This window comes from Rousettus aegyptiacus, unplaced genomic scaffold, assembly GCF_014176215.1.
Source record: "Rousettus aegyptiacus isolate mRouAeg1 unplaced genomic scaffold, mRouAeg1.p scaffold_m13_p_6, whole genome shotgun sequence".
Lineage (NCBI taxonomy): Eukaryota > Metazoa > Chordata > Mammalia > Chiroptera > Pteropodidae > Rousettus > Rousettus aegyptiacus.
The window spans coordinates 109049093-109076462 of NW_023416309.1; the positions used below are offsets into that span (position 1 = coordinate 109049093).

Genomic DNA, 27370 nt, shown 5'->3' on the forward strand with positions numbered 1-27370 from the left:
ACTGACTGCGAACTCCAGTGGCGCCGCGACTTTTCCAGTTTCGCCCCCAGGAACTTTTCTTTTGCGGGAGGAGAAGAGAAGGGGTGCGAACGCCCCCGCTTTAGCTCTTTCTTCTCCTCCTCCTTCTCCTCTCCAGTTTGCCCTCCCCCACGTGGAGCGGGCAGCTGCGGGCTGGCCACCCCGCGCCTTCCTAAGTGCTCACCGCCGCAGCCGGGTGACGCGCCAGGTTCCCCGGGAGCCGCTCGCTCCGCGTCCGGCAGCCGAGGGGAGAGGAGCCCGCGCCTCGAGTCCCCGAGCCGCCGCGGCTTCTCGCCTTTCCCGGCCACCCGCCCCCAGTCCCGGGCCCGCGTATGAATCTCCTGGACCCCTTCATGAAAATGACCGACGAGCAGGAGAAGGGCCTGTCCGGCGCCCCCAGCCCCACCATGTCCGAGGACTCGGCTGGCTCGCCCTGCCCTTCGGGCTCCGGCTCGGACACCGAGAACACGCGGCCCCAGGAGAACACGTTCCCCAAGGGCGAGCCGGACCTGAAGAAGGAGAGCGAGGAGGACAAGTTCCCCGTGTGCATCCGCGAGGCGGTCAGCCAGGTGCTGAAGGGCTACGACTGGACGCTGGTGCCCATGCCGGTGCGCGTCAACGGGTCGAGCAAGAACAAGCCGCACGTCAAGCGGCCCATGAACGCCTTCATGGTGTGGGCGCAGGCGGCGCGCAGGAAGCTGGCGGACCAGTACCCGCACCTGCACAACGCCGAGCTCAGCAAGACCCTCGGCAAGCTCTGGAGGTAGGGCCGCGCGGCAGGGTGGGCTCCTCGGGCGGCGGGGGCGCCGGCCTCGGCGCGCGCCCCGCCTCCCAGCAGGGGGTAGGTCGTGGTCGGGGAGCAGGCGGGGTGGGGCCGCAGAGGGGGTGGGGTGGGGACGAGGTGGAACTTGGCTCCGAGTTTGACAAAGTTCTTGGGTTGCTGAAAGAAAGGTTTGGGGGTGGGGGGCGGGGGGGGGGAGCTAGGCGAAGGAGGAAGGAGCCGGCCAGAGCGTGGAAGATGACTCGTAGCACACGCGGTGGGAGGCAGCTGCGGGCACGGTCTCCCCTTGCTGCGAAGTTCAATCCCGAGAGAGGGCTCGCATGGGAAGTAAGGTGCGCCTCCCCCTCTCTCGAACTGCGCGCTCTCGTGCAGCCCGACACCCGCGGCGGCGGCTCGGAGCCTGGGTGGGAGACCCCGAGGCTGGAGGCGCCCCCGCGGCTGGCAGAGGAGGGGAGGAGGGCGGTTGCTGGAAATAGGTGGGCGCAGTGTTGCGGGCGGGGGAGGCGCGGGGGGGGGTGCAGGAGGAGCTCCTTGCAGCAGATGCAAAAGTTTTTAAAGGGGGCTGGGGGCGGGAGGAGGGAGCGGGGCGATAACCGCGGTAGCCGCGGCAGTTAGAGCGGGAGCAGTGGGGAGCTGTTTTTTATCTGCAGGGTTCCCAAAAAGGAAGAAAGGGGGAGAAAGCGGGGCGCGGAGTGAACCGAGATTTCTTTTTTTCTCTTTCTTTTTCTTTTTTTTTAAGAAAAGTTGTGAGCTGCCTCTGCGGCTGGACAGCGGGACGTGGCGGGGGGCGGGGGGGAGGGAGAAGAGGGGTTGCGCGTGCAGCACAAAGAGAACGGGGTCACCTACCCCACCCGCCGCCCTGACAGCTCTGCGAATTTCACAGACCCGCTCCCCTTTCTCTCTCTCCCCCCCTTGCCCCCCCTTCCGCCCCCAGACTGCTGAACGAGAGCGAGAAGCGCCCCTTCGTGGAGGAGGCGGAGCGGCTGCGCGTGCAGCACAAGAAGGACCACCCGGATTACAAGTACCAGCCGCGGCGGAGGAAGTCGGTGAAGAACGGGCAGGCGGAGGCCGAGGAGGCCGCGGAGCAGACGCACATCTCGCCCAACGCCATCTTCAAGGCGCTGCAGGCCGACTCGCCGCACTCGTCCTCCGGCATGAGCGAGGTGCACTCCCCGGGCGAGCACTCTGGTGAGTCCCCCCTCGGCCCGCGGGCCGCCTGGCACACGCCCAGGCCTGCGCCTGGTAGGCTCTGCTTAGGGACTTTGCGCTCCCCAAAGAGGGAAACACCACCCCCTGCGCTTAATCCTCCACGAAACCCCTAAATGTGTGTGTGCGCGCGCACACCACACACATGCACACGCACACTGCCCTCTCAATCCCTGCCTCCTGAGCAGATTAATATTTATTGCAGGTAAAATACCTTTACAGGTTTACAGGGCGTCTCCCTTCTTGGCCTCGCTCCCCTGCCCCGAGAGCACGCACAGGGCTCCCCACAAGTAGAGGTCTGGTCCTCTGGACCTCCCGGTGCTCAGATGCTCCCCGATAAAAGGAGACTGCCCAGTGTGCACCGGCGGGTTCCCCACTGGGGGTGTCATCGACCTGCTGAGCGCTTCCTTGGCGGAGGAGCGCCTCGTGACGCTCTAGCAGGGGGGAACGGTCTCATGAGGGTTCCCAGGCCTGGGGCCTTTGCACGGCCTTTGTTGATTTTCCTGTGCTTCTTCCTCTTTTATCGCCTGCAGGCCAATCCCAGGGCCCCCCGACGCCACCCACCACCCCCAAAACCGACGTGCAGCCGGGTAAGGCTGACCTGAAGCGAGAGGGGCGCCCCCTGCCCGAGGGGGGCCGACAGCCCCCCATCGACTTCCGTGACGTGGACATCGGCGAGCTGAGCAGCGACGTCATCTCCAACATCGAGACCTTCGACGTCAATGAATTTGACCAGTACCTGCCACCCAATGGCCACCCAGGGGTGCCGGCCACGCACGTCCAGGTCACCTACACCGGCAGCTACGGCATCAGCAGCACGGCGGCGAGCCCCGCGGGCGCGGGCCACGTGTGGATGTCCAAGCAGCAGGCGCCGCCGCCGCCCCCGCAGCAGCCCCCGCAGGCCCCGCAGGCCCCGCAGGCGCCGCCGCAGCCGCCGGCGCCCCCGCAGCAGCAGCCGCCGCCCGCGCCCCCGCAGCAGCCGCCGGCGCACACGCTGACCACGCTGAGCAGCGAGCCGGGCCAGTCCCAGCGAACGCACATCAAGACGGAGCAGCTGAGCCCCAGCCACTACAGCGAGCAGCAGCACTCGCCGCAGCAGATCGCCTACAGCCCCTTCAGCCTCCCGCACTACAGCCCCTCCTACCCGCCCATCACGCGCTCGCAGTACGAGTACACTGACCACCAGAACTCCGGCTCCTACTACAGCCACGCCGCCGGCCAGGGCTCCGGCCTCTACTCCACCTTCACCTACATGAACCCGGCGCAGCGGCCCATGTACACCCCCATCGCCGACACCTCCGGGGTGCCGTCCATCCCGCAGACCCACAGCCCCCAGCACTGGGAACAGCCCGTCTACACACAGCTCACCAGACCTTGAGGAGTCCCTTCGGCAAAGGGCGACGATTGGCGTGATGATCATAAAAATAACCGAAGAAAGAAAGAACCAGAATTTCCTTTGGACATTTTTGTTTTGTTTTGTTTTGTTTTATGTTTTTTTTTTTTCTTATTTCTTAAAGACATTTAAGCTAAAGGCAATTCGTACCTAGATTCCGACGCAGAAACACAGAAACATTAGCTTTCCAAACGCATGACCACCTTGTTGCAAATCAGTCAGTGGCCAGGCGGCTCTTGGCTAAGTGGACCAGCAAAATGGACAAACTGGACTTGAAAACGTTTTTCAAAGCAAGCGTGGAGGACGATGGAGAGTCGCGTGACCAGTTTGCCCAATCTCTCTGCCTGTTTGGACTTTGTAATTATTTTTTAGCAGTAATTAAAGAAAAGAGTCCTCTGTGAGGAATATTCTCTATTTTAAATATTTTTAGTATGTACTGTGTATGATTCATTACCATTTTGAGGGGATTTATACATATTTTTAGATAAAAATTAAATGCTCTTATTTTTCCAACAGCTAAACTACTTAGTTGAACAGTGTGCCCTAGCTTTTCTTGCAACCAGAGTATTTTTGTACAGATTTGCTTTCTCTTACCAAAAAAAAAAAAAGAAAAAAGAAAAAAAAGAAAAAAAAAGTGTGTGTGTTGTATTAACATAGAAAAAAAAACACAAATTCGTGTTATTTGATCAGTTTGGGGGGTTAGCTTTGCTTAATGCCTCAGGCTTTTCTGATTCAAGGAGGCGCTGCCTTAGAAAAATAAAGGCCTTATTTTGCAAGTATGGAAGTACACGATAGTCTAGAGAAGCATTTGGTAAGCTTTATCATATATATATTTTTTAAACGAGAAAAAAAAAAAACACCTTGAGCCTTAAAACCATGCTGCTGAGAAAGACTTGCGCTCTTTCCTCCCGCGTTTGCTTGTTCGCTGCAGTCTTAAGAAAGAAGCAAGAGGCAAGCGGAAGACAGGCCGTCCTGTCCGTCTTGGGGATGTTTCAGCAGTCACTTCGTGCCCCAGCACACTGCCCCCTGGTTGCTTGCCTGGCCCCTTGTCGAACAGATGCTAGAGTCTTCTCACTTACACTGTCACCTGTGCCTCTCTGAACACCAGCAGTTAACCTTCAGGACATTCCACATGCTAAAATTATTTATTTTGTAAGGAGAGGTTTTAATTAAAAAACAAACAAAACAAAACTTCCTTTTTTTTTTAATTATTTTTAAAATTTACCTTCTTATTCAAATAGGTTGTTGGAGCCTTCCTCAAAAGGTTATGGTCATCTGTTGTTAAATTATGTTCTTAACTGTAACCAGTTTTTTTTTTTTATTTATCTCTTTAATCTTTTTTATTATTAAAAGCAAGTTTCTTTGGATTCCTTGTCTTAGATTTGTATAAATGCCTTTTGTCTGTTCTTTTTTTTTTTTTCTTTGTTATTTTTGTTGAAAACAAACTGGAAACTTGTTTCTCTTTTTTTTTGTACAAATGAGAGGTTGCAAATGTAGTATATCACTGAGTCATTTGCAGTGTTTTCTGCCACGGAACTTTGGGCTGCCTAAATTTGTGTGCTTGTGTGTGTTTGTGTGTGTGTGTGTGTGTGTGCGCGCGCGCGTGTTGACAATACAATGCAAGCATGTGTCATGGATATTCCCCTGCATGTTCTCTTGGACAGAGGGAGGAAAGGGGGAGGGGATCGGCCCACTGACAGACCTTAATTCTTAATTACTTCTGTGGCTGGAGAGTTTGAGGATTGCTTTTTAAAAAAGACAGCAAACTTTTTTTTTTTATTTAAAAAAAGATATATTAACAGTTTTAGAAGTCAGTAGAATAAAATCTTAAAGCACTCGTATAATATGGCATCTTTCAATTTCTGTATAAAAGCAGATCTTTTTAAAAAATATTTCTGTAACTTAAAAAAACCTGGCATTTAAATCATATTTTGTCTTTAGGTAAGGTTTGGTTTGTGTTTGTGTTTTGTTTGTTTCCTTGTTTACCCCCAAACCTTTTGTTCTCTCTGTGAAACTTACCTTTCCTTTTTTTCTTTTCTTTTTTTTTTTTTTTTTGTATATTATTGTTTACAATAAATATACATTGCATTAAAAAGAAAACTGCCCTATGGACTTTTTCTTTTGTTAAAAGGATGATCTGAAGAATTTGGGCACAAAAAAAAGAGATCGTTCCACGCTGATCAATGTGTTGCTTTTGTTTCTGGTGTGCACTTTTGGCAGTCCTAAACTCGGCACTGGGAAGACGACATGTCCTCAAAAATCTACGCAGAAGAATCTTGACAAGTGCCACCACAGTGGGTCCCAAAGAGAATTGCATGTCAGCAGTTGCAGGCAAAACACTTGTTGTGGTTTCAGTCACCTCATGCTTTAGGGCAAAAGCTGCTCTGTTATGGAAGTCAGAGGGAATGTCACACCTGAAATCAGTAGCTTCTCAAGAGACACACAGGAGAGGGCCACTTGCCTGTCTGACGTCAACAGAGCAAACTCTCTGTTATTGTGAACACATACCCCCAAAACGGAGTGTCCATTTAAAAGGCAAAGAAAACCACAGTGAAACAGTGTCCAAAGGAGACCAGAGGGACATCTGTTCGATTAACCCCTTAAATAGTTCAGAGTTTCTCTGCAGGGACCATGGAGTGAAATGTTTTTTTCTGCTCCCTCCAGTTTAACTCACCCTGAGAAGACGCAAAGCCATCGCAGAAGGAATAAGCCCTAATCCTGTTTTCCTTGGCCCCAGTTAGATGGGAGTTTCCAGGATCAGAGAAACGTTCAGGTCATTTTTCATTAAACAGATGAAATCACTCCTTCCTTCCCACCCCCACACAGAGACACCCCGCCCCCACCCCAGCTGATGGGAGTAGTGTCTCCAGGGAGTCAGGTCTCTCTCACCTCTCACTGGTCTAACTGCTGGGCCCGCAGTCTCTGACCCTTGTCACCAGCATCCAGACTCTCTGGTCTTCCCTCACATTGTCTGTTTTCGCTTATTGGGCTGCTGGCTTGCGTCCCACGCCAGGAGCATGACAACCAGGAAAATGCTAGTTATCAAATCGAGGCACTATTAGCCCTGGGCCTCCTTGGCAAATTCCTTCAACACGCATCTGCTGAGGGCCTGTGACACCTCCCCGCCCCCCACCCCACCTCTGGCGTCAGACTCCGCTGCTTGTTGGTGCCACAGCATTCGATTCACTCAGGCCCAGAGTCTACCCTCCACTCTTACAAAATCTCTGTGTTACCCCCCTTGCCAACGCTCACAAAGTCCTTTGGAACAGTCTCTGTGATGTCAAATTCTTGTCTACCCTTATTCGCCGTATCCCTTTGTGTATTAAAATCAACACACACCACCCCGCCATGAGCAACCCTTTACCTACCGGATCCACAGTGTTTGCTACATCGTTCTGTCTACTGCTAGAAATACGCTCCGTTCCTCAGTATGTGGCCCTCGGCAGGGCTTCTTAGAGCCAGAATATTTTGTCAAAACATGAACTTGCATAGGCGACCTCGAGCAAACCGCTTACTTCCCTATGCCTCAGTTTCTCTTTCTGTCGAGAATGTTTATCGTCCCTCCCTCATGTAATAGGCTTGTTATCAGAGCAGTTTTTTTAACAAGGGGTAGTCTGAGAATGGACTGGCTCTGAGTTTCCTGATCTGGACAGGGTTCCTACTGCTTGGGAATAAAAGGTAAATGTTTGGGGTTTTCACAAGTTCCCCAAATGGTTCTGACACACAGGAAAATACAAGAGGCGGCAGAGAGGGAGAGAGAGAGTGCATGCCTCTGAATTCACTCATCCCCATCTACCAGGTCTTGTCAAAAATCAGCATCACCAGATTAAAACATATTTTAGAGGAATTTTTAGTCTAAATCCAGAAACGCAGAGCTTATTGCCCTGACAACGTCTTAGAAACCCAGGAAAGAGTCCTCCGGACCAGAGGAGGCTTGTGTTCACATTCAGGGTTGTTTGTTTATTTGCACTCAAAATAATTTTTTTTTTTCTATTTTAACAAAGGAGAATTTAAAAACTCACTTCGAGCCAATCTTTTGGGCTGTTATTAAAATGGCACTTACGGACTAGTGTGAGCTGTGTTTGACTTTCCCACCTCCCCTCCACCCCATGCTTTCCTTTCCCCTGATTTCCAAAATGGACATTTTTGAGGCACCACTGTGGCACTTTTGAAATTAATCGGTGACAGTTGCTATAGCCAGAGATGGACATCTTATAATGCTAAAGAAGCTAAAGCTTTAGGCCTTGTACTTAATCTCATACCTTTTAAATTTATGTTCCTTTTCTTAAAGAACACCCTCATCAAACGAACAAACAAACAAACAAACAAACAAAAAGCAATGAAAACAAAACAAAATAAAAACAGATAAGCTCCAAGCCCAACCAGACGCGGGTCTGCCTGTGGCCATAGTTATTGAACAGTAAGCCATGATACCAAGAGCTGCAAGCAAGATGCTTTTCTTCCTGTTCTCAACAGCGTCCGACACTTAGTAGGTGCTTTATAAATACCAACCTCTCATCATATCCGTGGACCTGATGGCAACATCACAGAGTACATTATCAGGAATCTCTACCACGATTTCTACCACTTGACCTTACATAATCTCCTTACCCCTCTGAGACACAAATGAATTTTATTTCTCAAAAGATACTGTCTCATGGGCTTAATAGCGGTTCAGGGAAGCAAAGCCCACATGAGATGTTCATTACCTCTCCTACCTCATTTCTTTACTTCCTTTTTCCACTCATTTCTTTTTTGCCCGTCGTATGCCACGTCTCGCCTGCATTTTCTTAGGGTCTCCCATTGCCCCTGGCAGCCGAAAAAAGTTTGCTGGGCCCTAACTGAGCTCTCAGACTAGAACTCTTTTTAAAACCCTGGATATCCGAAGAAGAATCATGTTTAGACTGAATACGACATGGGGCAGGCAGTGAGGTGGGATTTGCATTCGTTCAAAACCACCAGGTAAAATTCGGGTAATATGTACTTTACCTTGAAGCAACTGCTAGGCACAGGTCTTGACATTTCAGTTTACATTGAACTTGGTCCGAATACCATGATTTCGTGCTGCCATTTTCCACCTGAGGAAGACTTCTGCTCCTCGTTCTTCCCATGATCATTCGTGGAGCATCTCCTGTGGGTGAGGATTCAACAGTGAATAAGAGACGTAGGCCTGCCCTCACGGGGCTTACACTTTAGGGTAGAGAAGTCGAGAAAAAACGCATATTCTTCCTTGATATTTCTTTATTTACCTGCCATGAAAAAAAAAATCCAACTGATTAAGGCCAGTTGGAAGGCTGTTGAAGTCATCCAGGTGAGAAGTGACAGTGGCCTCGTCTAAGAGGGCAGAGGAAGAGAGTAGTGGTCAGGTTCGGAAACGATTATGGTGAGAACTTCCTGACTTCTTTTATTCTCTCCTAAGCTCCATCCATTTTTCAGTGACGTGAAATCTACTCTGATCCAATTTACATATGAGTAACCCGCTGCGTTTTCACCCTAGCCATTCCCTCTTCCTACTGCAATAACAGCCTCTTTCCCTCCCTCTTCCTCTTGATGAAACATGATTTGTGTATCTCACAAAACCCTTTCCACCAGGGACCTCCAGAGAAAGACCTAAGCCCAGGTGTCCAAGAGGGTCCCTTGATCTCCAGAGATTTGATTAATGCACCCCCGGGTTTATGGAATCGGAAATTTGGAAGGTAGGGAGGTCTTTCAGTTTGTGTTCTCATTGCAAAAATCCTTTACACAACATCTCAGCCGTTGTAGCTCCTTAGTCTTTTCTAGAATGCTTACATTAATTGGGAACTCACTTCTGTCGCAGAGATCTATGATTACAGAAAAATCTTATCTCTGTGGCTTCCAACCTACGGTAGAAGAGGTAACCCCCTTCTACACCAGTATGAGGTGAGTCTCATCTTCCTTCCAAACGGTAGGCCTTCAGCTGTTTGTGCATTGTACACCTGACATGGTCTTCAAACCCTTCCCCAACTTGTCATTCTTTTTTGAATGTATTTTACTTATTAGCATTCCTCTCAAATTAGCGCGCCCAGGATCATTTCTAGGACTCCAATTTTGGTCTGACTCATATGGAATACAAACAGAGTCAGCCCTTTCGGAATCAGAAATTTGGGATCAGAAATTTTAATGTAAATTAAAATCATATTCATTATTGTCATAGCCAAATCACCCAGTTATGTTATGGTTAGAAATTTCTCACCTATCGTGTAATCGTGCAATTGATTTTTTTTTTTTTTAGCTTAATTACCAGCTTTTACATTTACCTCTGTCTTGACTGGAGCATGACATACATGAAAGGGAGGAAAGGGACTGACATCATCAAGCCCTTACTTTGCCAGACACAGTGACAGATGTTTTATATACATGATCTCATTTAATCCATTTAATAACCCACGGAGACAGGTGTTATTCTTACAGTTTTATTTAAGAAGGAAACTGAGGCTCAGAGAAATTAAGCCATTAACCTAAGGTCATGTAAACTAGAACCCGGTATAGGCAACTACCTCTGATCCTCACTCCACTAGCTGCCTCCCCCAGGCCCCAACCCGCTTGAGTCCTCGGTTTTCCAAAGAGAATACGAAATAGAGCTTATAATGGGGAAGGAAGAACACATTCTTATGTTGTATATTATGCTACAGGAAACACGTTTTAACGCAAAATCTGACCATATGACCCACCCACCCCCCCCCCCCGACACACACACACACATCACCATCTTATTCCACATCTTCCAAGGTGCACCTGTTCACTTGGAATGGAATCCAAATTCTTTACCAAGGATGCAATGCCCTACTCCAGGGGTTTGCAACCATCACCTATGGACCAAATCCGGACCATCACCTATCGTTATAAACAAATTTTTATCGAAATGCAGTCATGCCCATTACCTTACACATCATGTACGCTGCTTCCCCGCCATGCCGGCGGAATGGAGTAGTTAGAACAGAGATGATGGCCTGCAAAGCCTAAAATACTTACTCGCCGGTCCTTACAGAAAAGGTTTGCTCACCCTTTCCCTACACAATCCAGCCCTTGCCTGTGTCTGTGACCTTGTCTCTTGCAATTATCCGCCTTATTCCCTCTGCCTTCTTTCTCTTTCTTAAATCTGTCAAGCTCTTTGCCATTTAAGGGCCTTTGCAATTGCTGCTCCCTTGGCCTAGAGCACCTTTTCATCAGACCTTTCCCTGTTGTCTCTTTTCTGTCTTGCAGTTCTCAGCTCAGACATCACCTCCTCCAAGGTCAACCTTACTTGACCATCCTAGACTGGTCCACACTGCCGTCACCCCAGTCACATGCACATCAACCATCGCTTCCTGACATTACCTGTGTTATTTATGCGTCTGTTCCTTCCGACTAAGGCTTTGAACTTCGTCTTATTCCCAACTTATCGCCAGCGCCATAGCTATTGATGAATTCATGAATCTATTAGGCTGCTTTTATTCCCCTAGATCCTCAGGCGGGAATTGAGTATTAGGGGTTTCAAGGCAAAAAGTTATCAGATACGCTATAATTAAATAACCAATTAAGTGAACATTTGGTGAGCGTTCACTATTGCAGGCAGACCTCCGAAACTAATAAAAGAAGGAGCTCACAAGAAAAAAAAAGATGGAAGTAACTAAACCAACAATAGCACTGAGCGTTGAGTTAGAGGGGAGCATGGAATGCTATAGACACGCAGAACATGGAAAGGCAGACAGAGCCTTCCGGAGGCAGGGCCAGTGGGCTCACTGAGGGAAGACGTCTCAGCAACAGAGAAGGGACTATGCAAGACAATTGGAGAGATGGAAGAGGTTCTCAGTTAGGGGTGCCTACAAGTTGGCTCCATGTGCCCAGGACTCGAAAAGGGTAGGTAAGTGGCGAGGGATATGTTGAGAGACAGGCGATGGGGGAATCATGGGGAAGTTTAGAAAGGATTTAACCAGGAGAATGACCAGAGCTTGATTCCCCCTACGCCAGCCCAGCTTTTTGACTTTGCTGCCCAAATCCGGGCATCGGGAGATCTCTTAGGCGTCTCTTCAAGGGCGTGGCTATGAGATTCTAGGAGTAGACGTGGCAAAATTTAAGAGCTGGTGGGTCGTGGACCCAGGAGATGGGGTCAAGGGTGACCTCTGGTGACAAGGTGAGAGGTGTTGCCATTTAACAAATTGTGGCATATAGGAATGTAGTTGGAACTGCTTGGAGGGCATTCGAATGTGTATGTGGATTAACCTACAATGCAAAATAAACACAATACGTGGATTGTGATCAAACGCAGCTTTATTTTGCCTTGACTGTCTCTTTAGACTTTATTCAGGAGCTGGGATCTTCTCTGGGCCCCGAGTGATCATTGGGGGGTGTGACTGCCACGTGGGGGAATGAGAATGTGACTTTTCCCAACATTCTCAGAAAATAAAAAGTCCTCTGGTTATAAAATTAAAACATTTCTAAACGCCTCATTCCTGTAACCGAAATGTCCCATCCTAGGAAATAACCAAAGCGGGTTAATATGAAATCTTCTTCCCTCTTCAACTCATGCTTAGTTCAGGATGAAAACCTTAGTGGAGAAGAAGGTTCCTCTGCATGGTCCCTGGTCACCTCCTTCCCACTAGCTAGCTGCTGTTTTCTGTCTGCCCAGCAGAGTCGGAGGAGGCGGGACAAACAGGAAAGGAGAGGGGAGGGAAATGAAAGGCTCGTTTATCTGGATGGCATCTCACTGTTGAGTCCTGGTAGGTGGTGGGCCAGGCACTTGATCAGGGAGACTCTTTTTCCTGGGGACACGTTCCTAACTCCCCAACTGTGCAGCTGTCTTGACTCGGGTCGGTGTATCACTCTTCAGACTGGTAGTTTCCACCTCCTACCCCACTGCTGAGCATGCTCAGGCCACGCCCAGCCTCTTTCTGCGAGGTCCCCCTGCCCCTGCAGGCGACCTTGCTAAACGGGACCGCGATGACCCCGGGCTTGCTCTACCTCCCAAAGACCACACCGAGTTGCTGGAAACACATCGCTCACCGAAGAGAGGTCACCACCCCTTACGTTCAACACAAGTTCCCTGGACGTTTGAGCTAGGTACCCGCTCTCTGTATTTCTTTACTGTAGGAACTCATTGCAAAGCTTCGTGAGCAGACTCTTTGAAAGCCTCATTGGCTCAACGTGGGGTTAGTGGATAACGCCAGCGCGCCCCCCCAGTGAGGAGGGCATGAGCACCACGCCACAGCAACGACTGTCCAGAGAGCACCCTCCATGGACTTCCTTTCTTATTCCTGACTCTGCCCCACCCCTCGCTTCATCGAGGTAAAAATAAAAACGGTAAAACTTGCCTACAGCGAGGTGCAGAGATCTCACATGCATCCCTCTGTGACTTTTGATAAAGGCGTACATACGTCTGAGCGATCGAATAGAGAACATCACCATCGTCCCAGAAGGTGTCCTCATTCCCTCTTCCAGTCGGCTCCCACCTCCCAGAGACAGCCACTGGTCTGGTTTCTATCACTACGCATTAGATTTGCTTGTTCTTGAGCTTCTTATGAATGGAATTGTACGATAGGCACCCATTTATTTCCAGCTGGCTTCTTTCGTTCAACATGATTTTCATGAAATCATCAAAGCTGCACGTATCAGGGGTTTATGCTCTTCTCTTGCTGGGTAGTATTCTCTCATATAAAGATCCACTGATGTATTTATCTATCTTCCTGCTGAGGGACATTTGGATTTTTCTTTTCTTTTTTTTTTTCTCATTTGGAACTATTGTGAATAAAGCTGCTCTAAATCGCTCTTGGGAAAATACCTAGAAATGTTATTTCTGGGTCATAGAACAGATAAACATTCAGCCTTGGAAGGACCTTCCGAGCTGTTTTCCAAAGGGCGTCCGTCCTGCGACACCTCCCCGCACCCCCCGGCAACATAGGAGAGCTGCACTTTCTCTACATGCACACCGGCATTTGCTGTCGGGTTTTCAAAATTTTACACTTATTTTTGTCGGTGTGAAATGGCATCTCGTGCTTTTAGTTCGCATTTCCAATGACCCCTCGTCCTCACTGTCATTCCCTTGCCCATCGTTTTGCATTGCAGAAGTAACGTGACATCAGATCTGACGGCCCCCTATACTCTTCCGGAACCCAGGTGTTTATTTCCTCTCTTCGGATGGGAAGAGTTTAGATAGGCACTTTGCTTACGACTTTCCATGTTCGCAGCTGCCTCTACCTTGTATGAATCCAGCCAGACCCACACAGGGTGTGCCAAGCACCGTGAGGGAACCAGTTGTACTGGTCCCCCGGGTCCAGTTGGAGACAAAGGTGACTGGAAACCAGAAGTGTCTAATATAAGACTCTCAGCTCCCTTACCGGCAGCTTGGGAGGCAGAGGAAGTCAGGATAATGGAAGGGAACGTTAAATCCCGAATCAACATCCGAACTTCTGGATGGTGCTTATTCAAATTATCCTAAATTCTCTCATCTGTGGAGAGCTGACCCACTTCTGTGCAGATAAAGGACCTTGCAGAAAGATGATGTTTGTGGGGCTTTCACACTTTATAGCTGAAAGCCCCTAAAAAGGGTTAGATTTGTTCCCATCTTGAGTGTCCTTCATCTCAGAAAAAAAAAAAAAAAAAAAAAAAAAAAAAGAGGCACTTCTCTTATAGGGTTCCCCAAAACAGAGATAGGGAAAGGAGCCTGGAGCCTCGTTCCCCTGATGCTTGAGGACTCTGCGTCTCAGAACGACCATGCATTGGGCCCCAGCTCCCCAGTCAACACATCTGCCTCTCTCCGGAGCCAATTTTGAAAGTCCCTGAAATTTCTGAAGCCTTCACTGAACATGAGCACACATCTGACCTCTGAGTTGATTTCAACACCCAGCTGGCCCCTGTCTGAACCTCTGCCTCCATGGAGAATTCTTGAAATCTATCCTATCCTCCACCTGCAGCTGTTTTGTGGGATCTGACAAAAATAATAATAATATGGCATCTTTAAATCCCCTCAATGTCCCTGCTCCTCGATCCCCTGTCCCCCCACCAAGACTCTTTCACATTCTGTTATCTGGTCATTACGATTCAGCCATAATATAAGTGGTTAACTGTTGAAACCGAGCCTTCTCATCGTGCCAGACGACAAAATGAAGATGGCAGAAAAGTAACTTGAGCAACAGAGTATCAGAAATCAGCCATGAGCAGTAGCTGATCAATGGACACGAGGCCAAATGAAATTCAGCTGTCCAGCTAGAGGCCCGCACCCTTAGCTATTAATCAAGACAGTCTCAGAGGCATAGAGTGTGGAAAGAACTGTCTTGCTTTGGTCTATTTAGCCATATTGCTCAAGAAGTCGTAATCACCAAAACAAGTGTCTCTTCCTCATCCGCCAGCTGGCAGGCTCCAGGCTAGAAGCTAGAGGTACAGAGGGACCCCACACTTAGTAAGGAGGGAACCCTATGAAACAAGTAATTTTAATAAATTATGGAGGGCTATGTTCCTGGACTAAATATAGTCAAGGGAGTCAAATGAATAAAGACTTGATTGTCAGGAGTTTTCTAGCTTCTAAAATTGACCATCTGAATGTATATCGCTTTTAAATACCGTGTGAAAAATGTAATCCTTCATCAAATATCATCGGATAAATAGATTCACTGAAAAAAAAATCAATATCCTGATTTGTAGAACCATGTTCCATTTGATTAGCATGTAGATTACCCTATCTGGCAAGCTTATACTTTAGTACAACTTTAGAGATTGAACTGAAACTATAATTACCACTCACTATTGATGGTGGTGGAGGTGGTGGCAAATTCCTCGCTTTCCCAGAAACTCTGCTCGTGCTGATATGATATCTGCCCTCTTGCCCCAAGTTGCCACATTTTCACTCTTGATTTCTCAGAGCCACCCAGCCCGAAAGTCCCTCTGGAGGAAGAGGCCCCTGGCTTTTGAAACGAAGCCAACGGTTATGACTAAATGTCCTATTCACTGTATCCTCTTGGTCAGGCGTTGACAAAAATGATACGGTGTGCTGACCTGCTGTTGACTTTCTGTGCCAAGACGCCAACAACGACAACAAAAACAACAACGACAACAACAAACCCAGGTCTAAACGAAATTGGAGAAAGTTATGTGAAGTTGAAGAAAGAATGGCCACGGTGCACAGACAGTTAACCGCCAGCAGCAAAGAGTCTCTGTTATATTAAAAGATAATTCCATCTCCGTTTTTGCAGCCTGGCTTGGAGAGCGACAAGGGGAAGAAGGGTGAAGGGAAGGTCTGGTGACCCACGGGGTGGGCGTGCGCGTGCTGGCGACAGTGTGTTTGGCGATACCCAGCGCCGAGGAACAGAATCTTGACAGACTGCAATGCCCCCCTCGGGCTGCGACCCACCCCACAAGCTGCTGTTGTCCTGCCACAGCTGTTTCCGTTTTTTATTACGATTTTCTTCGCCTTTCATTTTCCAGGCCAAGGGGAAGCTCAGGGGGCCCATCTGTTTCTCTCTTGCCCTTTTCCTGTTCCCAGAAGCAAAGCACACACAGGCATGTGTGCACACACACTCCGCACCGGGCCACCACAGAGTCCTCGAGGACAACGAAGAACAGGAACCAGAAGTGAACCTCACCCACCCATCAGCACTCCAGGGACCTGGAACAAGAGGCCGCTGAAGGGGGGGCCAGGGGGTGAGGAGGTGGTGTCCTCAGGAAGCTTTACAGGAAGAGTGTATGACAAGAGAAACTTCCAAAACGGCACCCGAACTGTCTCAATAAAACAACAGGTTTTCTTCCTAGGAGAGCTTTGTTCTGTTTTGTTTTTACTTAAACTTTCTTATTAAAAAAAACAAAACCACAAAACAAAACAAAACAAAAACAAAAATAAACAAAAAGCAGGCTTTGTGGTGAAAGCCCACAGTGCAAAATCACTCTCCAGTCCAGAAAACCTAAGAGAAATGATCTCATCAGGCTTAAGAAAAGTTAGCAACTAATTGAAAGAGCAAATTTCCCCTTAAGATGGAATGAAATAATGTCACTCCTAACAAGAATGGCACCATGGAAGCCAGCCAAAGGCCCCAGGGCCCCAAAGACAAAACTAGGTCTTTGAGAACACTGTCACTTTACAGTACTCAAAGTGGACTTTGGAAGGGAGAGGGAGACAGGAGGAGGGAGGAAAAATAGTTAATAGCTCCTTATAGAACGAGAGAACGAGCAGAGAGAATGAGTGGGGTTCTCTGTTATCTGTCTTTGTCCAAGTAGCCCTTTGTCTCCTTACTGGTACTTGTCCCCCAAATCACTGAAATCATGATCAGGAAGCTAAAGTCTAGAGAACCCTGGCTTTGGGCCTGGATGCGAATAGGATTCTTCCTTATGATAAATGACAACGTCCAATTTGAGAACCTCCTGAAATGGAACAGTCTTAAACCAGAAGCTACAGCATCTGCAGTTTTGGGTGGTTTCTGTTAGTTCGTTTGTGCTTTTTATCCATTGGCAAGTGCAATTAGGAGCTGCTATAAGCAGTGTCGAGAATTTGGGCCTCATCATTACAAACTCCAAAGAAACCAAGGTCACCTGCAGATGGCCTGGGGAGGCAGACCAGTGGCAAAGACATGGGAGGCGTGAAAATGCCTGAAAAGCAAGGAACCAGAATGGACAGCCTCTAACCACCGGCACGTTCCTGTGGATTAAGGCCTGGGGCGGGATGCCGCCAGGCTTGAAGCGAGAATCAAGGGAGTGACTGAGGCCGGAGGGCGGAAGGCAGTGAACTCATTGGATTTTTTCAGTAACTTCCAAGGTCATTTCAAAAAAGCGTATGAGATCATGCCCGGCGCCTTGTACGGAGCCGAGAAAAGGGTTTCCATTTCTTGTCGTACCTTCTCCACCAGGCCGCCATCGTAGCCTTAGCAAGCACCTCCGTCTCTGACTGCCATCCATCTCACACGCTGCTATCCAACCCACAATCCTGGGGCACAGCCCAAGTTCCTCCCCGCTATGTCTCACCCAACTCAAACGGTTGTTTCACGGGCCCTCTCTTGTTTGCGTAATAAGATGCAGAAACTCCTGAGCGTCCCCCACTGCCTCTGGACTCTCTCGCCCCTTTCCCCACCATTCCGCTTCCCTGGCTCTGTGTTTCCGCCAGCCTCAAGTTCTGGTGGCTTTTCTTCCTCGTCTCTCTCTGAGTTTTGCTCATGGCACTGTTCCCCTCAAAATGCCTTTTCCCCGTGACTTCTATCCACCTTCTGTCCATCTCAATATTTCAAGCCTTTCCTCTGCCTCGTCCACCTCTGCCCTCACGCCGAAGCTCAAAGAACATCTCCTTCCGATAAACCGCCAAAGCATATTGAAGGGACTGTTCGACTTGATCAACTCTAAGATGCCATGGATTGAAAGACAAAAACAAAAACAAAAAAAGTGCTTCTTAAAATCAATAAAATAAACATGTTCTGATACGAATCTTTTCTACACATTTCACCTGTGTCGTAGTTACTGTGTCTTCTTCTGAACAATCTTCTGGGCATGACCTCTGGCTGGTCAACTTTGTGCTCATCAAACGTGGCACCGTGCTGAGATGGTATTTATATGCGCACACAAGACTATATATCCGCACAAACATGAAAAACTGATAGTAGGAATGAGTAAGCATTTCTGACTTCAAGAACCTTTGTATAGGTATTCGATTTATTAAATGTTTAGCTAAACATGTATCCTTACATAGTTTTAAAAGCCTAACTCATGCAGTTCAAAATATTGGCTGATATTGACAAAATATAAGCACTTATACAGATGAATGAGGAAGAATATAAAAATGACAGACTATCAAAGCATATTGTGCCTGAGCACCTACTAAGTGCAGAAACTCTGCAAACCACCTGATATATATATATATATATATATATATATATATATATATATATATATATATATATATATATACACACACACACACACATACACTTTTTATCTTAATTCTCACCACAGCCCTGTGAGATAGGTACTATGATTCCCACGTTACAGGCGAGCTCTCTTACATTCGATCGTTGGTCGAGCCCGGGTCCTCACTCCAATGCAGCTGAATCAGGATTTGAACCCCCTTTATCTCGATGCCAAAGTCTGAGCTCCAAAATTTCTAGACAATGTCTCATCTAGTTCTCTCATCAAAGAAGTAAAATTGCATTTGCTCTACTACAAACGAACAAATCTCACTGCCAAGCCTGCGGCTGCCCTGCTGTCACTCAAGGAAGAAATTGGGGCATCTCAAGGTTTGGTTCCAAGGGAGGCTGCGTGAGGCCATGCAGGGCATTCTGGAATTTTCCTCCCTCCTCAGAGGGAGAAACCAGCAAGGATCTTCCTATGTGACACCCTGGAGGTTGCAGATAGGAAAACAAAAACAAATACAAACAAACAAACAAAAAACACCAAAACCCAAAATATATCAGCCTGGGTCTTCTGAGAAGCAGATACTGAGATGCGTTTAAATAAATGAGCAGGGACTTTATTAGAGGAAATGCCTGTGTGAGGGGAAATAGGGAGGGAGCTGGAAAAGCTGGGAGAGCCATCGTCAAACCACAGTGCGAGTCTGACCCTGAGTGAAAGAGCGAGAAAAGCATCCTAGTCTGCAGGGCAAGACTGCACAGGAGTTATCCGGCGAGCGCCAGCCTCCGCGAGAATGCTCGCTCTCCCTTAGCAAGGCATCCTTGCTGCACTCAGCCCTTGGCCAGGAGCAAAGTGCGGAAGGCCTGGCTTCTCCACCAGCACGGCGTCAGCTTTCACAGAGCTTCTGTCAATGACTTTGGCCAACTCTGCTACCTGCAGGTGGAGGTATATTCTCCTAGGAGAAAGAGAAGGGGGGCGCTCAGCTGAATGCAAGCAGACCGTGCGCATGCGTGTCGAGGAGACTGCATGGTTGATGAAGAATGGGATGAGACCGGCTCAGACCATGAGCTCAGGAACCCCCGAAAACTATGGACTCAGCCATTGCATCTTCCTCACGTGCTCTGTGAGCCCAAGAAAGCACTATTCACACTGGATGAGGTGGATTCCCCTGAGCTACTTTACCATGCATAGGTATTTATGATAAAAGACTCTCCATTTTCTCCACTAATGTGACATCTAGGCTTTTCTTTTTAACTGTAAAAATACCATGTGTGGTGTGAACAATGAACAAATTGCGGATCTGTAGAATAAGAAGTTGAAGAACCCACTCACTCCAGCTCCTACTGGAAAACTTCGTTAACCATTGCATGTGTGCCCTGTAAACACACGAATGAGAAGTAGGGCGATGTGATTTATTGGACTTCTATCTATCTAGCACCTGGTGCTGAGCACCTGTCTCCCTTGATCCTCCTGATGACCCCATGGAGGGCAATACTGCATTTTGACTCAGGATTCAAGGGAGAAAAAAAGATCTGTCCGTTCATCCAGTCGTAATAAATTGCCTGTCTTAGTTTTCGGTTGTTAGACTAAAATTACCCAACTAGGGAAAAGTTGATTCTTGAAAATGATGGAGAGTTCCTCTCCCTATCACAGATCAGCAGATGATTCCATAAACCCCAAATCATAGTCCTATTCTCAAATGACTGCATATGCTTTTGAACACATAGACACTATCCCAGACGGATGGAACATAATACAACTAGACGGGCTAAATGAAGACCGTGTTTACTTTTGATCATCTCTGTTTACAAGGCTGTGAGATCTGCCCACTGGACTTCATTGGTCACCGAAGGAATTATTACCCTGAGTTGGAGACCCTGAATTTTTTATCACCTCTCTCCCCCAATGGTCTCAAGTTATGAATTTCAAGCCACTATTAATGTGGCCACACAGATATTTAAGACTTCTGTAGACAGCATGCAACTAACCATCTCCTGTTAGTTGAAAATTAGCTCACTAGCCATTCAAGTTCACGTCCGAACTCCTTTACATTAAGGAGGGCTCATGAAGGTTCCTTGAGTCTCAAAACTAGAATTTCTCTAAAGCTATGGAGACAGGAGGAAGCCTCAAATGGGAGATGGAGCCAGCTGTGAGAGGCAAGCATTATGCAAAGAGTCCTATGTACACGTGGGTTACAAGTCAACCACTGTAGCCACCAGTTGCTTTTTTTTTTTTTTTTTTGTACTCAAATAATTTTATTGGAGTAGTTACGCAAGTAAGTCCTACAAGATACCAGCCCATACACTTTCTATCTGTCTGCTTTGTCTTCGGAACTTCACCTGCAGGTGTGTATTTACCAGAAGCAAATAACACAGTAGCCAGACAGACATGCTTGTCTATGGCTGGGGGCCCAGCACGGACCACAGACTCTTAAAGCAGAAGGAAATACTGGTGCACAGATCAAGTCTCTCACCCTTGGCATTGGAACCCTGGCCACCAACTCAGAAGACGGGTACCATCAGCGAGCACCAGGAAGAATGATGCCAAGAGCAAATGAACATGTCACCCCAAGAAAAATGGATGGGGCAGGACTGATTATTGCTCAGAAGATTACATGAGCCAAAGGGCAGGGAACTGATATAAATAAAAGACAAACTGGTAAGACGGCCACGATCTTGACCCACTATTGGCTCGATTTTCTCACTGTTCTCTTCCACCATTCTATGTATCCTTCACACTGAATGACCTAGCCTGTCTCCGGCTCGTCCTCCTCCAGCTTCTCCCCCAAATCTCTTGGTTTTTTTTTTTTCACTTATATTCCTCCCTCTACCCGCAATGCCTATTCCCTATCTCTGTATGTTCAAATCCTACCCAGATTTCAAGACTCGTCTCAGATGTTACCTCCTTCATGAATTCATCTGTTATTCCGTCTGTATCCCATTTTATGGCAGTTAGAACTTGGAATAGTATTCTTGCCTAAAGAGTGATCGTTCTAAAATAATTCCGATCACACCAATCTTTCATGTTGAAATGTTTCAGAAGCGCCCCTTGTTTATGGAATAAGGTCTACAGGCTGTTCTAACAGAACCCCAGAGACTGGGCGACTTATAAACAACAGAAACTTGTTTCTCATCGTTCTTGAGGCTGGAAGTCCAAGACCAAGGCTCCAGCAGATTCCGCGTCTGGTGAGAGCCCAACTCCTGACTTGCAGAGAGCCATCTCCTCTCTGTGCCCTCATAGGGCTAGAGAGCTCTCTGGGGTCACTTTCGTAAGAGCGCTAATTCCATTCATGTGGTTTCTGCCCCCATGATCTAATCATCTCACAGAGTCCCCACCTCCCACACTGGGGGTTAGCATTGAATATATGAATGTTGGGGGCAGGGCAGCAAGTACGTTCCTGTAACAGAAATACATCAACTTCTACGTGCCCAGGCCAGGGGATCTTATTATGAGATGACCTCATTAGCAGCACATCGTTATTTTAATCATATTTAAACTTCAGGTGTGCCAGGAATTAGAAAGTAGAAATATATATGTGTGTGTATTTGTGTGTGTGTGTGTGTATAAACAAACAAACACACACACACACACACAAAATAAGCAACACTGAGATGTTTTCTGATTCAGAAGAAATTTTCAACCCTCTTAAAACCACCAGGAGGTTGCTGTGATTTCTCTACTCGTGCATGGAAATGACACTATTAATGGCGAAATCTAACAACGCAAAGATTTCCAGAGGAAAAAAAGAAAAAAAAAAACTACTAAGTCCTGAAATTCCAGTAGAATGCATCATGGACCTTAAACTTGTACCTTTTATGGGAAATCTATTTAAATACAGGTGATCATCTTCCACCTGGGGTTACTAATCTCTTTCGCAGCCCAATCAAAGTAGAAAGTCTGTCCTCAAAAGGGAGCCGGGGCTGCGTTTGAATTTTGTCATCCATCTGTTTGCCTTTACTCTTTAGGTCTCTTTCACACAGCCCAGCTGTTCAGGTACAAATAAGGCACGGTGCATGACAGGACTGGGAGGATGAAGAACAAAACACGTGTGACTCCTGCAAGTAGTGAGGCCAGGACTGTCTTCCCGTCTGCAAATGGGAATCAAAGTCATTACTGATACACTTTAGCTGGATTTTCACTGAAGCTATGTCAAAGCCTGGTTCATTGATAATAGTGTTTCTAGCGTGGGGGCGGGGGGCGGCGGGAATAACATTCTGAATTCCAAACGAAGTTACAAATGAAGGTTTGGAAAACAGTCTCTTCTTCAACTGGAAGTCACATGCGTCTTCATTAAGATATTAAGATCGTAGTCAATACTTTTTAGCTGCTTTCTCAAGACTTTAAGTTCTTATTGAGCTTGTCATTAACCTCAAATCCCATTGTATTCCCATGAACACCCTTACCGACTGATTTTTGAAAGTAAAATTTTCGGGACTTTATTTTTGACCTGGTTGAATATCGTTTAGCTTATTCGTGTCCGCTGCTAATGACTTTCAGATTATTCTGAATTTTGATTGGTAAAGGTATTGATATCAGTTATCCCTTCCAATGATTGATCATGGACATATTTTATAAGCATGTCTTCTATGACTTCATCTGATTTTTATTGATTAAGACGTTGAGCAGGACCACGACAAAGTAGAACTACAAAGATCTGGAGATTTTCTGTCATGTTAACACCAATTTCCCAATTGGGTGCTGAACAGCTGAAATGTGTTTATCCGCGGTGGCCAGCTGAGCACAAATCCCTCCGTTTTCCAATGCCATCCTGCCATCCATGGGTACCAACCACTTACGATGCTAGAGCTTCGTGAGCTGAGACTACCACACTTTTGAAGAAAGGACTCACAAAAGTACATTTAAATTACCACCTGTTTGATTTACTTTCAGTGAAAAGATCTCTTGTGAAATGAGGGGGCAAGAAAATCAGATATTTATATTTCTCAAAACAGAGAAATGCTGCTGAACTGCCCAAAACTCATTCTCCGAGCCAGCGGGTGGGTCATAAGCTCCATTAGTGAGATGCTCTATTTCTCCTTCTCGGGGATGCCATGGCGCAAAGCTGAGCAACTCAAACTTAGCTTTAGAAGCAGTCCTTTCAACTCTGGCCATCAAATCTCGTTCTGGGGAAGAACGAAAGAGATACATTGTAGATAAGTCTTCTAGAACTGGCAGCAACCACAGTCAAGTGAGCCGGGCTCCTGGCCGACCTATTAGAAACAATGTGACGAAGCAGGGACAGTTCCTTCCCAAGGGCGCTATTTCATCAGGAGTCATCCAGTCCCGCCAGCTCTGCCACCCCCATGGCGGCAGTGGTGGGGGAGGGTGGGGGAGGCGATTGTCAATACAATCAGTCATCGGATAGCCTAAGAGACCCTTTGAATTATTTTATTAGCAGAGGTCACCGAGTAAAAGGAAGGTGACAGTTAACATTCAGCGGCTGCCTAAGACGTGCGGGATCGGTGATAAGCACCTCGCCTAACGGGACAGACACTCTCATCCCAGTTCTGCCTGTCGGGACCCTGGGCCACACAGAGTTAAGTCACAAGGCCCAAGTCAGGTGGCTGGGAAACAGCAGAGATGGGCCCTGGACCCAGAGAATCTGGCTCCAAACCCCGAAGTGTACAGCCCCCCACAGTGGAGTGCAGTGAGGAAAGCAAGACCGAAGAAAACCGTACTCTGCCAAATGTGAAGTCCTTCCTCAAGGGCAAAGCTGCAAGAGAACGGCTTGCTCCAAAATAAATTTCGAAGTCCTTGAATGAAGCCCGCGCCACTTTCGTCTCTAGCGATCCTGTCCCCGAACCTCGGTATCGCCTCCCCTAGTGTCATGGATTACAAGGAGATTGGCAGCTCTGAAGGTCCATTTGTTTTCAATTACACTACTCACACTCACACCTTCTTCTAGGTCATTTCCTAAGAGGCGGGAGGGAGACGTGTGGGTCTGCGAGGTTTTGTAAAGCGTTCCCTCTACCTCCCAGCACCCTTTAATTCCCGCTGACAGCACCCACCCCAAGGTGAGGGCCTGGGGCTCTGCAATGCAAAGCAAGAGCAGGGCAGGAGGACCAGAGGGAGGAAAGAGGGGGAAGGGCAGGGGAGGAGGGAGGGGAGGAGCCAGGAGGAAGGAGGAGGGGACCAGAGAGAAGGTAGAGGTAGGGGAGGGGGAGTGGAGGAGGGGAGGGGAGCAGGGAGGAGGAAGAAGTTGCCTCCTCCAAGGAAGACCCTTTTCCCATGGAAATGCACTCTGGCTGGTGCCCGTTAGCACCCCAGATGCATAATGAGGGTTCGGCCTATTGTCATGCAAATCAATTCAGATGACAACACTCTCTCCTCGACAACACACCGCAGCCCAAGAAAGTTTCTCACAGGGCCTCAGCCAATGCTGACCGGAGGCCTCGATGCCATCTTCCATTAATTATTTCCTCCCACCCCCTCGCCCTTGTGAGGTTTGTTGTGGGCTACAGTCCCCTTCATTTCCCAGCTGCTGCTGGCGACTTTTCATTCCGGAGCAGTGGACAACACCTCGATAAACAAAATGAAGTATAAAGAAAAATAAATAAAAACGAGAGGGAAATCCACATTTCAGATCTGTACTGGACAAAATAATAATAATAATAATGAGTTTGACTGAGCAGAGAGGTGGCGTTATTTCCACAGAGGCTCCTTTTTGTCCCTTGCCCACTGGGGTAAGATGATCTAAACAGAGTCCCCAGTGAGTGACATTCTCCCATGGGTCATTCGGGGCCGGATAAGATGGATTCTTTGAGCTGGACTGCAGAGGAGGTGACTCGTCCTTGCCTTCTATGACCAGCCACCCTCTCACCCCAGGCCACTGACCAAGTGTCCCCCCACACGTCCACCAGCAGGCTTTCGCTCAGCACTGCCACAGGCTTAGATCAGTTCTTGCCCTATAGGGAGTTCTCTGTCAAAAGATACAGTAAACACGGGTGGCTTCAGACAAAGCCGGAAGGGGCGAGGGCAGAGCCGTCGCCCATCCATGCCCAGGCGTGGGCTCTGCAACCTCTCTCTGCCTCCTGATCCCCTGGGTGTCCAGGCATTTTGTCCCCAACTCTCTCTTCTTGCTCACGGGGTCAAACCCTGCAGCTTAAAGTTAAGAGCTGGCCAGCTCTCTGACTTCCAGGAACACGCCTCCTAGTTCTGCACACAGCATAGCAGGCTCATTAAATCACAGTCTGGAGCCTGAGGACCGATTCAGTCCCGACTCTGCCTTTTTTCTAGCTGCATGATCTTAGGCGAGTTATTTACCCTCTGCACATGTTGCTTCAGTCATCTATAAAACGGGGTAACAATTGTATTCGCCTCCTAGGGCTGTCATGATGATTAGATACATAATACATACACATTGTAAGCACTTTCGTGAATGTGAGCAGGTGTCATTAATTGATTTTCCCAGACTTTACCTTTTTTTTGGTTAATCTGGCCAACTCTCCCCTTCCCATTTCAGCCGAGTTCGCTCCTCTACTTACTGCTTCGACTCTCTAGGCAGCCCTGTCCTGGTTTCTTTTGCTGTGACATTAAAATGCTTAATAAAGTGTAGCACTGTTGACACAGAAAGCATGTGACCCAGGGAATACCCTTGTCCCCTGAAAGTCCTGATATTTCTAGCTTCCTTCTGAGGAGATGGCTAAGGAAAGTTAGGGGGGAGACGGATATTCTGGAAATCAACTTTAGCTTAAATATTATCCGAACAACAGACAGGCTTTGTAGCCAGACACAAATTATATGTAAATCATATGCAAATCTGAATGTAAATACTTTGGTCCCGGGGAGAAAATCCTCGAGGAGACGTTCCCATTCCCTCCTCCCCTATTTCTCGAGCTACATTTTGTTTTCCGATTGGTTGGTTTGGAATTCATTATGAAGATTCTGAGGTGCGTGTGATTCTCCAGAGGGGTTCATTTCACCTGCTCGTCAGAGGTCAGAGGCTGAAGATCCCTGGGAAGCAGACATTCCTGCAGCTAACTTGCCCAACCAGAGGGACTTTTCTGCCCAGTCTGACTTGGAGCCAAGAGAAAGAGTCATCAACAACAGCTCAAGACACAGTCAAGAGCCAGTGCAATGACAGACCTCTCAGGGACCTTTGGCTGGGGTGTCCTAGCCTCTTGGGTTGCTCCTTCCTGGGCCTGTGGCACCAAAATCACCCCCTGCCTAATTTTCACTCTCTTAGATCTTGCTTACAATCTTTGTGTCTTTCACCCGATTTGGGAGGAAGCGTGTACTAACTTAGCTGGGGGGTGGGGAAAGGAAGTGGGAAGGGTGGGGTGGGAAAGAGAACACATGGATGGCTACTTCATTCATTCACTCAACGAAATGTCCTTAGGTCCCTCCTGGGCTTCAGACAGGGTCCCAGCCGCTACAGAGAGTGTGTCACCCAAGCGTCTCCGAGGCAGACAGTTCACAGGCGAGACGACTCGGGGTCACGCAGAGCCCGCCCTGCTCTGAGTTTCATGCCGGCACCGCTGCTGCAGAATGTCATCATAAATTCACGACCCCCAACCTCAGGAGGGCCCTCCCGACGGCCAGAAAGCCTGCTTCTTTAGTCAGCTCGCTTTCCCATTCTACGGTAGAAATGGCCATCACACTTCCGCTTGCCTCAAAACTCCTGTTTCTCCTCCGTTTTCTGACTCCGGGGGTGATGATCATGACTCGCGCTTCACAGAGAGGACAGCGGCCATCTCACTACGCCCACAGATGTGCCCACGCCCGACCTGTCCTCTCCTCCACCCCGAGCAGTCAGGGGAGAGGACACATGTCCCTTCTTCTCTGCAGACCAGTTGCTCCAGACCCTCCGCGGGGCACTTGCTCCCTCAGTGAGGCCTCTCTCCGAGACACCTTCAAATGCCCCTTCACGTTTTGAGTTTGCTTTTCATCACACAGACGAGTCAGTAGGTACATGTGACGGGTTACCTCCGCCGGGCGCTCGGAATAGTGCCTGTTACGGAGCAAGCGTGCCCCAGAGTTTGCCACAGTTATTCTGGGAAAAGCTGATCAGCCTCACTGACGTGGAGACGGGCGTCCGCAAGCAACGAGGTAACTCTTCTCTTGGGTCCAAGAGCGGCACTACAACCCGGCAGCGTCTGACATTTGAACTGTTCATGCTTTGACTTCTCAGAGTCCAAGCTAAAGTGAACTCACAG

General features: G+C 48.1%; 1 protein-coding gene across 1 annotated transcript; it reads left to right on the plus strand.

Annotated features, from left to right (window-relative positions):
- Positions 1-222: 222 nt before the first annotated feature.
- On the plus strand, positions 223-4785 carry SOX9 (SRY-box transcription factor 9). Its single transcript, XM_016143630.2, has 3 exons — positions 223-781; positions 1734-1987; positions 2539-4785. Exons 1-3 carry the CDS (start codon positions 351-353, stop codon positions 3381-3383), a joined length of 1530 nt encoding a protein of 509 aa, XP_015999116.2. The 5' UTR covers positions 223-350; the 3' UTR covers positions 3384-4785.
- The last annotated feature ends 22585 nt before the right edge of the window (positions 4786-27370 follow it).

What these genes read in the sequence shown, in the direction of transcription:
- SOX9 (XM_016143630.2), top strand. Translation starts at nt 351, where the DNA reads ATGAATCTCCTGGACCCCTTCATGAAAATGACCGACGAGCAGGAGAAG. An exon ending in ACCCTCGGCAAGCTCTGGAG is followed by an intron (nt 782 to 1,733) that starts GTAGGGCCGCGC and finishes TTCCGCCCCCAG; the next exon opens with ACTGCTGAACGAGAGCGAGA. An exon ending in CTCCCCGGGCGAGCACTCTG is followed by an intron (nt 1,988 to 2,538) that starts GTGAGTCCCCCC and finishes TATCGCCTGCAG; the next exon opens with GCCAATCCCAGGGCCCCCCG.